General features: G+C 43.9%; 1 protein-coding gene across 4 annotated transcripts; it reads right to left on the minus strand.

Annotated features, from left to right (window-relative positions):
* Positions 1-240: 240 nt before the first annotated feature.
* On the minus strand, positions 241-16,804 carry pfkfb4a (6-phosphofructo-2-kinase/fructose-2,6-biphosphatase 4a). Of its 4 annotated transcripts, XM_079741132.1 has the most exons (15): positions 16,539-16,804; positions 13,139-13,255; positions 12,889-12,985; positions 12,318-12,384; positions 12,005-12,079; positions 11,860-11,916; positions 11,408-11,529; positions 7,853-8,060; positions 5,957-6,103; positions 5,751-5,855; positions 3,428-3,557; positions 3,024-3,086; positions 2,878-2,942; positions 2,217-2,278; positions 241-1,048 (listed from the first exon to the last, which is right to left on the minus strand). In XM_079741132.1, the coding sequence occupies exons 1-14, from the start codon at positions 16,588-16,590 to the stop codon at positions 2,219-2,221; spliced, it is 1,365 nt and encodes a 454-aa protein (XP_079597258.1). In that variant the 5' UTR covers positions 16,591-16,804; the 3' UTR covers positions 241-1,048; positions 2,217-2,218. The 4 variants fall into 4 exon arrangements, with proteins under 4 accessions (XP_079597258.1, XP_079597257.1, XP_079597260.1 ...); XM_079741131.1 differs by lacking the exon at positions 2,217-2,278 and having other exon boundaries at positions 16,539-16,799; XM_079741134.1 differs by lacking the exons at positions 2,217-2,278; positions 16,539-16,804 and adding an exon at positions 14,234-16,498.
* Between the last annotated feature and the right edge of the window lie 476 nt (positions 16,805-17,280).

Consider the following 17,280-nt stretch of genomic DNA (forward strand, 5'->3'; position numbering starts at 1 on the left):
TCACAAAGCATTTCAACAGCAGCCTGGTGGGGACAGGTGTATGCAAAGTATGGATGCAAGAATGCATGTTTCCATCTATTGTTACCAGTGCTGATTCAGCAAAGAAATATCGTAAAATGTACAAAATGTTCATATACAAAACATTCAGATGGTGTGGAATGCTAAATTCAGCATCTGGAATACAAGGAAGAACATTTGGAGAACAGTAACACTAAATTAAAGTTGGACACAGCCTCTGGCCTGCGTATATAAAAATATCACTTTATTATGTTGCATGAGGTCAGGGCATACATTTAAACACAGCAATCTACATTGAAAGCAACCGGTCAGCTCCTTCAGAGCATTTAAAATGCCTTTAGGAATATGGATGAGTTCTTTACAAAAACGACGTGAAAGGCATGGTTTAAAATATCCATGTGTTTGAACTCATTCATTCATTCAGTTTGATCCTCAAAATCCACCTCCATTAGGAACAGGATGGACATTGGTAGATGTGCACTATTCATTTTCTCATAAATCCATTCAAATATATTAATTAGTTTTCACATTGGAATCACTGCAGTCAAACTATAGGACTACTGATATATAACAATTTTGACTGTGTAGGTTTAAAACCTTAAACACATCAGAAACATCTTCCTGATTATGTACATCAATTTCAGTAGAAAGCACACGAGTCAGTGAACAAGAAACATGTTGCAGTACAAACTGCTAAATTAACCTTCAGACAAAAGTGTCAGACAATATCCGCGGTTCCTTTTTACATCAAGGCGAGCTTCGCTGAGGTCCAGAACCTTTCTCAGGGGTAGTGCACTGTTCTTCAGAGCTTTCCTTCACCAAAACGTATTTTTAAGAGCAGTGGAAGGGGTGTTGTGGAGGAGGAGGGAGAGGCACGCTGATCAGAGGGTCACCGTTTGATGCAGGTGGTCTCGGGGCGAGAGGGGACGGTAGAGCTGAGCTTTAACCCCTAACAACCAGAGGGGTCCGATCAGAAGTGATCAGGGAGGGTCTGCAAGGCGTCTTCAGTTGTACGATGGATATTTACATTCTGAAAAGAGGAACACAAGCGTGTGAGATCTTCTCAGGTCTATTTATCGACCGGGCCGAGTAAGGCTTGTATATCAGAGAAAGACATCAGCCCAGTGCCCGTTTTCTCTGTAAAAGCACCTTTATATCAAGTGGATTTGAGAATAATAGTTTTATACATTTTATTTTGTCTAGAGTCTAGTTGAAAAGCTGTCAATGGGACTGCAAATGTTTTCCTTAATGAAACTGGTGAAACAGTGTTATGTTATGGCCGTATACAAGTGCAGTAGCCGTTTCTTAATCAAAATGAATCTAGGTTACTTTCCTCCATAACCATAGACAGGTTCACAACACTATCATTTGCAAACGGTCCTTTGGGGTTTTTCTCTAATCTAGAAGAAGCAAGAAACAGTTGTGGTTTTGAAATAAAGACCAAGGTAAGGCGTGGTTTATTCATCAGGACGGTACACAGGCATTCATCCAACGCCATCCAGCGGTCATTATTCAAAGACAGGAAACATTGAAAAATGTACTTCAGTTTTACCAATAGTCTTATACAATATTATTATTACTACAACTATAGTTATTGTCAAGGAAAAAAATACGAGTAGGTCAAACGGATTTCAGACTTATCAGAAATGAAACTCTTTGAGATGAAGCAATTTCAAAAAGTGAGTAAACGTGACTCGATCTTCATGTGCAAAAAGGTGCAAAGACGACCTTAATTGGGAGTGCAATGCTAAACGTGACATCTAGGCTGTTTTCTGACTCTAGCACACAGATAGGAAAACATGCAAATAAACAAAAACATGTTTAAAACCCTGAAAAACAAATATAGATGAACGTAAGCTACGATTAAGTACATCTGAACGTGTGATATTTCAACATGTCCTGAAGTTGAACCCCTTAATATTTAGTAAACAGGGCAGACTCTCCCACCAAAACAAATGTAATCATTCTCAGAAAATGAGATTACCAAAATCACAACCAATGGGCTCATTTTTCTAAATTAAACTGGATTCCAGTTAATTTCCACCAAGTCGTCGAGCAGTGGAAAGGGTTGATTTCAGTCAATCTGAGGAAAGGGGAGCAGAACGCTAGGCGGCTTATTGGTTGGTATCTGGCGGTGTAAGCGTGGGGGTTGGTGGGGTAAAGAGGTGGGGCAGGGCGAGGCGGGGAGGAACACACACTGTCACTGGTGAGCTGGCACTGTAAGCAAAGCCTCCTTTGACATCCGCGACACCTCTACGTTCTGTACAGCGATAGAGATAACATACAGAGAACACAGGGGAAGGGTGTAAACCAACACATCGGAGGCAAGACGTCTGCACTGCATGCTGGGACACAATATGTGAAATGTGAAATGGATTGTTACTTGACTTTGAAGGATATAATGCAATTGTATTATAAAACTACTACCCAGAGCTATAGCACCGGCATTACCGTGTATTCTGCCTGCTAAGACAATTACAAAGTTATTCCCTGTTGGATTTCGATAGTTTCTTCGAAAAATTATTTAAAGCCATCGTTAAGAGCTCAACGTTGACTCCATTTTTAGCAGTAAAGCAATTGAAAGAGGCACTATAGTCCAAGCACCTCTGAGCTAGTCTGTTGCATCCCCTTCTGTGTGAGATCAGCCACTTATTCCAACACTAGGACATTCTACACTTGATTCATTTACCTGGCTACAATTTATTTTCAATCTAAGAATTACTCCATCTTAAAAAATGTGGAGCGTTTATTTTGACAGCTGCTTGCTGCATTTGTCCCTCCTTTGTCACAGCCAATCACCATCCCTTAACTTTTCAAAATAAGAGTTTGGTGTAGGCACTAATATATTGTATAACCTACCTCTGGTCTCTCTCTGTGAGTGTTGACTGCTTCAGCACTGAGGCGGATGGACTCCACTTTACAACCTGAGGGGACAACAGTCAGAACAAGAGCTGCACAATATAAATATATGAAAATACAATTCTGAGCAGTAAACAAAGTCTTACCGTAGGCAACTGGTGTTAGTTTGAGCACAGTGTGCAGCGGGCACTTCAGGTACGGCAACTCTTCTAGTTCAAAACAAAAGAACGGTAAAAATTTAATGAATGAAACAGCTTAATCCAAAATGTTTTCCACTTCTTCATTCCCGGTTAAAGACGCTTTGAATAATACTGTCCAGTAGGCAACCCCTGCTTAGTTCATCTTAATTTACTTTTCATTTACTATTTTGGGGCATATCAATCAGTCCCTATTTGATTCAAAAACATTTTATTTTATCTAGTTTGATAAAAACATGTGGTTTTAATATATTAATACCTTTTAACAGACCAAAAGGAAATAGGGTCTGGGCAAACAGCGCTATAAGAAAGCAGATGCAAACGGTGTGAACTCTAAGCGTCCCAGTCCTGACCTGCCGTCTTGTCCAGGAAGTAGGCGAGCAGGCAGCGCATGACAGCCTGGTGACAGATGACCAGAACATTCTCCTGTCTCTCCAGCTCCATGATGGCCGGCTCCAGACGCTGCACCAGGTCTTCATAGGACTGGAGGGGTCAGAGGTCAGGGTTACAGACAGACCCATACGACTGGAGGGGTACGGGGTCAGGGGTGAGTTCGACAGACCCATAGGACTGGAGGGGTCAGGGGTCAGGGTTACAGACAGACCCATACGACTGGAGGGTCAGGGTTAGAGACAGACAGACAGACCCGTGCGACTGGAGGGGTCAGGGTTACAGACAGACAGATGGATATTAAACGTTACAACTACAATCAGAACTGTTTCCCAGTCCTGTGAGGACAATTCCTCACAGGACGGGGAAACAATTCTGATTGTAGTTTTTGAAGGTTACAGTTGGGATGGGTGCAATGTCATAGTATGCTATCGATATTAATGTGCCCATAAGGCTTCAGCTTTCCTTATCGAGTGCGCCTCCATATGCCACTAGATTTAAAACCACCTATTCAATTGAGTCAATAAAATAATGAAAAATCCCAGTACTGAATGGGCTGTAAACATACAATGCCATTCACGTTTTGAATATAAGCAAAAGGTATTATCACACGTGGTCGACTTTTGACAGCTCTACCCTGTGAATAAATCACAATCAACAAACAGTCCTGTTATGAATCAATAGTGGTCAACCACATTATGGACCTATAATTATCTCTATCTTTTCGATGTATTGATCATTAATCTCAGGAGCAGTGGGCTCTAAATGAGTTTAGGATGCTTTTAAAAACATGACAATGTGCAGCTGTATTTGAGATAAAATCTCTCTCTACTTTTAGGCACCAGAACATGCATTACAGAATGCATACCCACTTCACAATCCCCCTTATACCTTAACTGCCATTCCCTACTCTATTTTGCACTTGGATTAAAAATTAAACTCCATTATATTTTAATCCTTTGGAATATTTTGTTGAAAGGAGGGCATATGAGCTTGTCTTCTGAGGTGGAGGGCTGAATCCATCTTGGTTTTCAGCGGTGCCATTCTTCTTGTAAAATACACAGATCGGCGTCGATGTTGATTTAAATAGTCGATGAGATTTTGTTTGTCCAAATTATTTTTAAAAAAAACTCGCAATTTGGTGATGTTTGTTTGTTGACTGGTGTAAAATGACATTTACTCAGATAAACATCCTCATCCTCATGTAACATGATACATTACAGGTCAACATGTAACCTGATGTATTCCTCCCTCTGTTTGTTGTCTTGTTGTCACTTGGTTAATGGTCGACAGGCAACATGAAGGTGGCACAAAGATGCTCTCGGCTGTCTATGAGAGTCTCTGAATCCAGATTCAGTATATTCCGAAGGCTCAACTTTCCTGTTCACATTGCTGTTCAAATTTGTTTACTTCTTTTTAATTGAAAAATAGAAATTGGTTATTGTTCATATAGAACAGTTGATTTCGATTTTCTATATTTAAATGTATTTATTTATGGAAGCTGAAAAATAAAATATCGTTAAATTACGAAAATTATTTGTTGCCCATATGGCCTTTAGGTTACGGCCGCACTGAACTGCGCTGATGCGCGAGGTCTGCCTGGATCCTTACCTCAGTGTTATGACTCCTAATGCAACTCCACAGTTCCTCACTGAACCGTGCACAGCAGTTCCTGTATGGGCTTGGTCATGGGTCGACTGACTGTCCACTAATAGCCACATTTATCTCCTTCTGAGTCCGGAGTAATGGAGGGGTAATGGGACGAACTAAAAGGTGGAGAACCACCCGACCCGGTCTGAACATCCTGCCATCCATCACTGGTTTGGCCTGGCTCAGAGAGGAGTCGTGGTTTACAGCGCTTTGGCGCTCGAGAGGCGGATGCAAGTCTACATTAGGCAGCTGGGGACAGTTTGAATAGGGGTGTCTGTGTGTGCATGCCTGAGCAAAGTTCTGGACAAAAGCTTGATCTGGTGTACACGTTGAAACATGCAAGGTCTGCCTCAACACTTCAGTCATTTGTTGCAGCTTTCATTCATTTTTCATTCAAATTTATTCTCTTACCATCTTATATTTGCATTTTTCCCTTTTATTACCGTTACCTTGTTGTGTGTTTCAATGGTGCTACGTAAATAACCTCGCGTTGCCTTGATATCACACACCCTAAGGCACACCAAAGACGACAATTCATTCATAACTACTCATTCCCTTTGACAACAGCAAGGGCGTATACTTTGTGTGCGCAAGCCTTTGACAATAAACTCGTTGAAGCGATAAAGTAAGTCCCACCTCTCCTTTAGGGTAACGGTAGCGGTATTTGTCCTGGTCCCTCAGGGCAAACTCCTGAGGATGGCTCGCCTGGATCTCCTCATACATCATCTCCTCACACACACCCTGAGGAGGCACACACAACACTCACTTGTTGAACCCCTTAGCGACAGTCAGCTCTGCTGTAGTCTAGCGGTGGCTAGACATGGTGGCAGTTGGTCACTCACGGCATCGATCTCGTTGAGGACCTTCCACTGTTCGTAGGGGACGTCGAGGGCTTCGGCCGTCTGGATGGTCCTCTTCATCTGGCTGGTCCACACCTTCAGCTCACTGATGCCCTGCTCCGCGATGAACTGGCCCAGCAGCTTGGCAAACTGTACCCGGGAAAAAAGGGAGAACAACGCAATCACGGGGAATTCTACTCAGTTCAATTCTTCTCACGTTAGGATCCCAGTGTGTTGAGAGCTAAATGGGGGTCCCCACTCCAGCCAAGCACAGGTTAAGCTTTTCCTGCTCAAAACAGAGCTGGTGGTTTAAAAAACAATAACCCAGTCATTCAACATGCATGAAAACCCATCAGGAAGGACACAGTTGTTTCAAAAGAGCCCTATAATACCATCTGTGTACCTCTTTAAAGGGCCCTATAACAGGATCTATGTACCTCTTTATAGGGCCCTATAACACCATCTGTGTACCTCTTTAAAGGGCCCTATAACACCGTCTGTGTACCTCTTTATAGGGCCCTATAACACCATCTGTGTAGCTCTTTAAAGGGCCCTATAACACCATCTGTGTACCTCTTTAAAGGGCCCTATAACACCATCTGTGTACCTCTTTATAGGGCCCTATAACACCATCTGTGTACCTCTTTAAAGGGCCCTATAACCCCATCTGTGTACCTCTTTATAGGGCCCTATAACACCATCTGTGTACCTCTTTAAAGGGCCCTATAACCCCATCTGTGTACCTCTTTAAAGGGCCCTATAACACCATCTGTGTACCTCTTTAAAGGGCCCTATAACACCATCTGTGTACCTCTTTATAGGGCCCTATAACACCATCTGTGTACCTCTTTATAGGGCCCTATAACACCGTCTGTGTACCTCTTTATAGGGCCCTTTAACACCATCTGTGAACCTCTTTATAGGGCCCTTTAACACCATCTGTGTACCTCTTTAAAGGGCCCTATAACACCGTCTGTGTAGCTCTTTAAAGGGCCCTATAACACCATCTGTGTAGCTCTTTAAAGGGCCCTATAACACCATCTCTGTAGCTCTTTAAAGGGCCCTATAACCCCATCTGTGTACCTCTTTATAGGGCCCTATAACCCCGTCTGTGTACCTCTTTAAAGGGCCCTATAACCCCTTCTGTGTACCTCTTTATAGGGCCCTATAACCCCGTCTGTGTACCTCTTTATAGGGCCCTATAACCCCGTCTGTGTACCTCTTTATAGGGCCCTATAACCCCATCTGTGTACCTCTTTAAAGGGCCCTATAACACCATCTGTGTACCTCTTTATAGGGCCCTATAACCCCGTCTGTGTACCTCTTTAAAGGGCCCTATAACCCCTTCTGTGTACCTCTTTATAGGGCCCTATAACCCCGTCTGTGTACCTCTTTATAGGGCCCTATAACCCCGTCTGTGTACCTCTTTATAGGGCCCTATAACCCCATCTGTGTACCTCTTTAAAGGGCCCTATAACCCCATCTGTGTAGCTCTTTAAAGGGCCCTATAACCCCATCTGTGTACCTCTTTAAAGGGCCCTATAACCCCATCTGTGTACCTCTTTATAGGGCCCTATAACACCATCTGTGTACCTCTTTATAGGGCCCTATAACCCCGTCTGTGTACCTCTTTATAGGGCCCTATAACACCATCTGTGTACCTCTTTAAGGGGCCCTATAACACCATCTGTGTACCTCTTTAAAGGGCCCTATAACCCCATCTGTGTAGCTCTTTATAGGGCCCTATAACCCCGTCTGTGTACCTCTTTAAGGGGCCCTATAACCCCGTCTGTGTACCTCTTTAAAGGGCCCTATAACCCCATCTGTGTACCTCTTTAAGGGGCCCTATAACCCCGTCTGTGTACCTCTTTAAGGGGCCCTATAACCCCGTCTGTGTACCTCTTTCCCCCGGGAGGACAGGCCCGAGTCCCCCCCGATGCGGCCCTTGATGTTGAGCTCGCTCTCCCCATGCCGGCACAGGTAGATACTGCGAGGCGTGATGTGGATGTTCATCAGGTAGTAGACGATCCGGCTCTGGATGTGGTCTAGCACCCGGTTCACAAGGTAGCGCCGACCCACGTCCATGATCTTAATGTAGGACAGGTCCCTGGAACAAGGCAAGGAACACAGCAGTCAGACAATTATCTTAATCCGTCCATGATCACACGGCTACGCAAATAGCCGTGTGCAAACCATAAAACTAGATCGTCATTAAGATTGGAGTTAGAAGGGAATTGGAAGCCCCAGAAATATTATTTTCAGTGATGAATTGTTTATTAAACGCTACATATTTTTTGGACCACGCATGACATCTTGGCTGATGGATCTCTCTTAACGCATTTGTCGCAAAATTCTTGACTGCAATATTGTTATTTGATGTTGCGTGGAGAAGCACAAGCCATTGTTACTTAAAATCAATCCATCAATGAATAAGTCGGTCGATTTCGAATTATATACATATTATTGACACCTTGGGTGTATAGGAACAACCTACCATCAGCATGCATCCGAATATATGAGATTATAAAAGCGTGCGCAAAATGTGGCAATAATCCCCCTCGGCCACCCATAGACCGAGAGCAGATAGATAACGATACCCATGCACGCACTCGGGTCAGTCGTGGAAAAAGAGCGATAGGGCGGCTGAAAAGCCGGTGGCGCGGCCTTGATCAGAGCGGGTGGATGCTGCTCTATCACCCTGAAAAGGTGTGCCGCATTGAGCAGGCATGTAGGGTTCTGCGCAATGTTGTGCAGAGGCACGGCGTGCCATTACGCGAGGTAATGAACCTTCCAAACGACCCAGACGCCGGACCCAACAATGCACAGCCCAATAGATATAGCATTCGAACCCGGCAGCAGTTAATAGCCAGAATATAAAAGGTAAACAAAGACAACATTCAAGTCAGTTTAAGCCAGTTTTTTGGATTTGGTGCTGATTCCGGAGGAAAGAGAGCCAAACAAGATCTTATTTCTGGCCTCCTCCTCCAAAATCAGCACCCCCACCTCTCATTCAGTAACTTTTTTTTTCTTCCTTTCTCCATTTTGTCCTTTCTCCTAACGAGGGCACTAGTGCAGGCCTATCTATACTAATATACTGCGGGCTCGTGCATGTGCGCTCGATTTCACATTAATTGGGATGCACAAAGAGAATCTGGTGAAATCGTGCTTAGATTGATACATACATTTGTGCGTACGCATATTTCCCGATTTTTGGGCACGGAGGTTGCAGTGGCAACGTTCGATTTCCGTCTAATTTGTTTTGTTTGTTTTATTTTTGTAGCTTTAAATACAGCCCCTTGGTAAATGTTATTACTAACTGTAAATTAAAAAGTATTTTCTGCTGAATCTACAAGGTTTAACAACCGCTTTCTCCTCAACTGTATGTTTGTATAGAGCGCGCAGGCTTGATACGCATACTGCGCCTCGTCGTCTTCTTTTTTGGCGGAGAACCAGCGCCACATAGAGGCCTTGAATATTTACTACTGTGTTTCTACAGCTAGATGCATTTTTTAAATGAGTTCGTCTTTATGGAAAAAATCCTGAAACACTGCCAAGGAAAAAAACGGAGGGGAAAAGATTGTTTTTGTCCGTGTGGACGGGGCCTTTATGAAGTTCCTGGAGCACACCACCAGAGATGTGTTACAGGGTTTCATAACAATCAAATCATCACAATAAATGTTTAATTGATGATCAAAAAATGTTTATTTGTATGTATTTTCCAATCAAACTAGAGAATACTTATTCAGGGCATTGGAACAGAAACAACTAAACTCAACAAATAATGCAGCGTTTCCTATCATACATCTCATCATATATGAACGCATGCTTTTGGCACAAAATCAAGACTTCCATATCGATATTCGATTTTCGATTACAATATTTAGACTAAAAGCGCTACTAATTGGCTTCTTGAAACCACTACAGATGCTAGAATTAACTAGATCAAGATACCAAAACGTAACTTTCGCCTGATATCGATCCAATATCTAGGGCTGTAGTCCATCCAAGAACATCGTGATTTGACCAACTCCAACGATGCGTTATGGCAGAGCTTCAAAGGTTCACACAAGCCGCAGAAAGCCTCACTTTTAGTGAAAGACAACACATGTCAGAAGACTTGATTCTAGGTTTTGTTCTGTGTTTAATATATTGTGTCCTCAGGATGGCTCTGCGATGCAAGGTTCCAATCCGATACGTTTATACTCATAAGCCTATCGGGCGTTTAACACAAAAGTGGACGGAGCATGGCAGACTCATTTCGTCCTTTTTAACCAAACGCTGCCACACCAACACCTTATTTGACATGGTGTAAAGTCGTTTTTAGCAGAGAAAATGTTCAGCAAGTCGACTAGCCGTCATCCTTAAGTTGGGCGAGTTCAAAGTTGTGACAACCGGGGTGATCAGCCTTAGAAGGCTATTAAACCATTTGATTATTGATACCATGGTTTCCTGGAAAAACGCTTCAAAAGCTAAACCCATCTACGAGTGCTCTGTGGAGGACGTCAGTGGCTTTCGGATCCACTCTTGAGCCGAGTCCGACTCGGTCACAGCAGAGTTCAAATGTAAAGCAGGGCGCCCACCAGACGAGCCATGGAGCGCCACGTCGGGCAGGGCCATTTGAGTTCTTGCTCTGCGTTTAATATAATCGAGTCAAATAGTTTTAATATAATGGTAATGGCGATGCAAGCTAGGGTGTTGAGCAGTGCTGGTTATAGCGCGGCTGTGTGGCGCCGCCGCATTGGAAACACGAGTCACGTCAATTCCAATGCAGAAACACTGCTTTGAATGTATGGGGGTACTTCAAATCATCATGCAATAAAAAAGGCAGTTTGTAAATTATGCAAAGTTTCTATTTAAATGCACCGCAGAACTATTCAAGAGCATGGGAAGAAATGCATTTATAAACGTGACAGACCGCCAGATAAGATTCATTTTCTACTGATTATATGACCTAAGCAGCCTGTTATTATTAGTATGTAGAGCTTCTTGATAAAGTAGGAGTGCTAATAGTGGGTTTGTGAGGTGAACCAACTATGATGAGCCAAGATGTCGAACCGTTGGCGGTAGAGAAAAATAATAAAAGAAAAAAGGACAACCTACACAAAAAAAAAAAATTACGTGACAAAGACATGCCAACACTGTGACGAATTGGCAAAACAATGGGTCTAACCAAATTAAAAAATTGTAGAAATGCGAGTCTTGAGCGCTGCCGGGCAGCAACTGAGACTGAGATGTTTCACTGATAACCAGAATTAATATTTCGAACCGAATAAACCAAACGGTTCTGATGTTTTACATTCCAGCCCTAGTCTGCACATGTCCCTCCGGCCCCAGAAAACTATGGATTAAGAAGCAGTTTCCTAGTAACACCATAGATTGTCCGACCAATGAGAATTTGGTTGAACAAGTGCATATCCACCATATCTTCCTCAAAGCATTCCTGCCACTGGTTACCTGTCCAGAACTTCATCCAGGGTCTGGTAGGAGTTCTCATAACACTGTATCCTCTTCATGAAGTCCAACACCGCCTCCTCCGTGTTACAGTTGGTGTAGTCGGGGCTGCCCAGCTTCACTTGCTGCAGGCACAGATTAAGACAAATGCTCAGGAAAACCAGGGACACACCCATACAACCAGGGACAAACCAATACAACCAGGGACAAACCAATACAACCAGGGACACACCCATACAACCAGGGATACACCTATACAACCAGGGACACACCCATACAACCAGGGACACACCCATAAAACCAGCAGACCGAGTTTTGGGTTTATTGTTAACAGGATGGTCTAGCAGCATGGTATGTTGGTCCAGTAAGCATCCCTGATCCAGATGACAAACACTGCATTCTCCTTATGACCTGCACTGTTGTGTGAGGACAGGAAAGCGTTCTCAGCCACTCACCACAATGTTCTCCTGTATGACATGGGGGTCTTCGCAGACAGACTCCACAAAGAATACCTTAGAAGGAAGACAACAAGGATAGTCTTTTTAAGCTTTGTCCAGAGTGTCCAAGACAGAGTGAGCTTAACCTAACCCAGGGCCCTACCTTGAAGCCATTCTGTTTAGCAAACTGGAAGATGGTCATCCTCCTCTCTCTGGTCGTGTTGGTCGCATCGAAAACCTGAGTGTGACATGAACCACAAGAAAGGAATCAGAGTTCATGCCTGTCTAGGACTGAAGCCACCGCATGCTCCTTCACACACACCGCTACATATGGATTTTGTAATAATTACCTAGCACTATAGCGTTGATCAAACATAAACTCAACAACAACGGGAGCCTTTGTGTTAGCGGCTTGTGATGTTTCCCCTTTTTGACCCCGTGAGATATCAACACAAGGCCACCGCCACCGGACTCACCGCCACTTGTCCACCTTCATCGGACAGGTAGTGTCGCACGTCGTTCAGCGCGGCCGAGGCACAGTGCCTGAGAACAGGTGAGAAACACCGTCAGACACTGAGGCAGTGTCTGAGAACAGGTGAGGGACACACCGTCAGACACTGAGGCAGTGTCTGAGAACAGGAGAGGGACACACCGTCAGACACTGAGGCAGTGTCTGAGAACAGGAGAGGGACACACCGTCAGACACTGAGGCAGTGTCTGAGAACAGGTGAGGGACACACCGTCAGACACTGAGGCAGTGTCTGAGAACAGGTGAGGGACACACCGTCAGACACTGAGGCAGTGTCTGAGAACAGGAGAGGGACACACCGTCAGACACTGAGGCAGTGTCTGAGAACAGGTGAGGGACACACCGTCAGACACTGAGGCAGTGTCTGAGAACAGGTGAGGGACACACCGTCAGACACTGAGGTAGTGTCTGAGAACAGAAACACATCCGACACTGAGGTAAAATGTCTGCGAGACATTAACCAGGGAGCATAGTAATTTGGGGAGGGGGGGGAGATAACGAATAATGGCTTGTCTTACTGTCTGATCTTCAGTCCTTCCTCGTTGTCTGGTCGGAAGAACTCAAAGGACTTGTAGATCTTCATGTAATCTCTCCGGTACTGTCCCACGTTGAACTCTTTAAAAAGACAACCAGGAAGTGACATCATTATTTAATGTATGAAGCTGTATTAGACCCAGTTCATGAAAACGCATGAAACCGTTTTTTGTTCTGCGGCGGTTAGTGTGGCTAGTGCACGGTGGATGTGCGTGAAGAGAGTCTGGTCTTTACCTCTGGTGGGAACTCCGATCCAGTTGAGATAGCGGGTCAGCTTCTTGGAGATGTATGTCTTGCCTCTGGCAGGGAGGCCCACCGTCACGATCAGGGTGGGACAGTTTGTCATACATACTGCGGAGGAAACAGAATTAAAACCAGTATTAGGGAACGGGCACTAGACAAGACTGAAGGCTCACTCCAACAGGTGTCACTGTGCCAGCGTAGACGTTATTGTTATTGGTAAAAATTTCGAAAAGATTTAGAATGATTAGATATTATATAGCTCTGAATCACAGCAACATCTTCGAGGACGGCCCTAAATTTAAAATAGTTTGAACTTGAGGGATCAGAAGTGATCTGCACTTCACAATGGTGATCTCCACTTGACCCAAACACATTTTGCAATGCCTCAATGATTCACCAGGCGGTGTTAGGACGATTGTAAATGCTGTTAAAAAAGCAATGTGGCTAACCACACACCATCTGAATATTGGACCTCTCTAGTGCTGCTATCATATATTGGGTAGAGAAGGCTACCATCATTCCCTCAGCTGTGGCTTGGGATGGTGTGGGATCCTTTGTGGAATATGGGATTCCCTAAATGCAAGAATCAATGCAAACAGCTATTTTCTACGTCCAGATGCAATGGGCTCGTCTCGGCGTTATTAAATAAAATCAACCACAGACTCCACCGCCAATGGTATCTAATCAGCAAACTTCTGAAGAGTTATAATAAACGAATAGCCTACTACTGAAGAAATAAGCCGGTAGATGAAGAGTCAGTAGGATAAAATACATCGGCCCTGTGAATCTATTCACCAACAGCTGATCGACTCGAATAGTGAACATCGGCCGGCTCCAATTCCTCCTCATTCATTATCAATGACATGGAGCACTTTGTACCTCATTATTTTAAACTAATAGCCACATTGCTCTGCTAAAAAAAATAAGAAAAAGGTAGGATCCGTGTTACCGCTAAGTTACCGCAAAGCCTGGTCAGCAGGGAGTGCAAGGACATTAAAGAAGGACACTCTTCTGCTTCAATCAATAATGAACCTGCGGGTACGTTCACAAAGCCATTTGCGAAGAACGCCACGTTTCTGTACCAACCCTTTCTTTGAGAGGTGTGCTTTTCTGGAAGGCCATTTTTATACGGCATCCAAATTTTCTTCAGGGGGTTCTGAGTCAACTCCCGCGGCTTGGCCGGGTTGGATGCGGGTTTGTTCTCCATCCCACCGGGCTCGGTGCCGGTACGGGACCCGGGTCTCTGGTGTTGCGGTGGGCCAGACGGGAGGTCTTTGCCGTCGGCAGTCACATGGGCTGACCTCAGCGTCCCAAACACCACCCACACTACCGTAAACACCGCCGTATCCGCGCACACGACCCACACTACCGTAAACAGCGCCGTATCCGCGTCTATCCGAACTACCGTAAACACCACCGTATCCGCGCAGGAAAGACTATGGAAGCATTTGTAGGACAATAATCAAATTACATTGGCTCTTGAGTTTTCATTCTATAAATACATTATTTGAGCCATGAATGAGTTTAAAAACGCAATCATCCAAAAAGCAGAGGCAAGCCTAACCGTCCATTGTCCTAGGCCTACTACTTTTTCATAGTAGTGTAAATGCTATCAATCAATATGGAGCTCTAGTCAAAGAGCACATGCTGAATGTTTAACTAAATCATTTTTTACTAAATATTTGTAAAGTGAAGTAAAGTATCAAGCTTTCACTGTTAAATGTTGTTCTCTGAAATAAAGGGACTAAAATAATTAAGAAATCAAAACAGCGCATAATGTGAATTCATTACACTATTTTATGACATAGGCATGACGATTTACAAGTAAGGGGTAATATCAGAAATTTGCTGTTTTTTAAGATGGTTTCCCTTCAACAATGCAATAATATAAAAGCTTATCATTTTATAAGAGAAACCCAAGAAAAGCCACCCGAGTCTTAAATAAACCCAAAACTAATGCAAAAACACAAAAAATATATATGTTTATATAATATATATATACATATACATACACATATTATTGTCTTGTTTTTCCTGGAACTATTTCAAGGCCCGGTTTTAACCGGGCCTTGATTAGACATCGTTGGCATAGACCCGGTTGGGAATCGCTGCCATAGGCATTGTAATGTCCACTAGGCGGCGCGATTGCTTGCATATTTGTGGAGAGTGGGCGTCCGCCCGTGCGTTTGATAGCGCGCATGCTTGGCCACTGTGTAGGCGACGTGAACGTGTGTTAGCCCTACCCAATATGATGTTTGTGTTCTGCAGGCAGCATCCGGCCTCAGACGAGGGACGAGGGGAGAAACAGGGTTCTGACCCACATGGAAGTTGACTAATTAAATACTCTGGTCCATATTCCCACCACGGCAGTCTATTCTGGAGCACACCATTCCCATTAATAGAATAGGCTGCAGTAGGCCTATAGTAGGCCGATGTCTTATCTTACATGGAAATAAAGTATGACAAGTATGAATCTCAATCGGCCCCATGTGTCACTGTTCTACTGCAACTATGGACTCCAGCACAAACATGGCCGATCTTAATTTAAATCGCTTCTCAAGAATAAAAGGTGCACAATCCACAAGTGAATCCATCCCGGGGATTTTTTGAATCCCCACCGTCATTGAGACGTAAGAGGGCATTTGTTAATGTGTGAACTACAGGAAATAAGTGTTGGTTTAGGGAAGCCCATCCCACTGCCACTGGAACCAGAATACTCGCTGGTCTGAGTTTTTGTTATGATGCACATAACTCCCCAGTATTTATACCTTCCCATATATACTTTGGCTTTCATCGTTTCGGATCGTATTAAAGGCTAAATAGCACAATGCTCCCGCACATTTCTGCAGCGTTCAGGCTGCACTCGATCCACACCACAGTTACATGACCAAATGGAAAACGTACGCTTCTTAAAAACAACCGCAACAATGCATCGGGATGTCTTTGTTCGAATTATAATATGTATAATATTTGGAATTATTCAATGGTTGATCCTCTAACAATTACATTGGACCAATAATGCCAATGCACATGCACCAGCCTACTTTAAAACATGCAAAGCCACAACATTAATTTATAGGGCAAAGGTCTCGGTGACAGCCAGCCCCACACACACACACTAAACACACGCACACACACACACACACACACACACACACACACACACACACACACACACACACACACACACACACACACACACACACACACACACACAGAGACACACACACACACACACACACACACACTCTCTCTCTCTCTCTCTCTCTCTCTCTCTCTCTCCACACACATCACGTCCTCTTGTTTACGTATCGACTGCTCGGGCATCGGGTAGTGCCAATGAACAAAATCCTGCCTGGCGGTGAAAAATAAGAATACTGAGAATTCTTACCTGTCCGAGCCAGATTCTGCGTGTGTTTACACCGATTCGAGCCCCTCATCATCTGCTGTGGTCTACAGCCTTCTCCACTGGAGTGGGCTGGTCCGCTGACTGTTACACTCGTATCGGACAAAGCGATCAAACTGTACCACAAGCCAGTCTGACTAAGCCAAAATGATGCATCGTCTGATATACATGCTGGCTATACACACCCACTTTTCGGGATGAACGGATTTTGTTACCAAAGTCTTCCAGTGTGTTAGTACATGCCCCCTTCTAGTTCACTGTGACTCCCATGAGCGTCATTATTGTTGTCCTGGTGCGTTCGGCTCTCTCCTCCACATGCCGGCAGAGGCTACGGTTGACTTTCCCAACAGCATGAGGATTGCTTCAACAGGAAGGACACAGACCATTTATGACTTTACACTTTTATACTTTGATTGTTTGAGTTGTTTATGGTCAAGAGAAATAAATATCATTCAAATAGATATTACTTTACTGGGACTTGTCCGCGCTATATGAGACATTTACTTACACATCAATTTCTTCGACTAAAAAGAAAAAAATAGGAATCATATAGTAATAAGGCCTTATACATGTCTGTAATTGCACATATATAAGGCAAACAGTATCTTGAGTAAGAACAGGTAAAAAGGTGATGATCACACATCTTCTACCATCGCCTCCCGTCTTTGGACTCAGTACCTCTGCAGGTCTGAGAAGATCGATGTGGACAGGTGCAAATGTCTTGTTT

Source organism: Pollachius pollachius, assembly GCF_949987615.1.
Source record: "Pollachius pollachius genome assembly, chromosome: 8".
Classification (NCBI taxonomy): domain Eukaryota; kingdom Metazoa; phylum Chordata; class Actinopteri; order Gadiformes; family Gadidae; genus Pollachius; species Pollachius pollachius.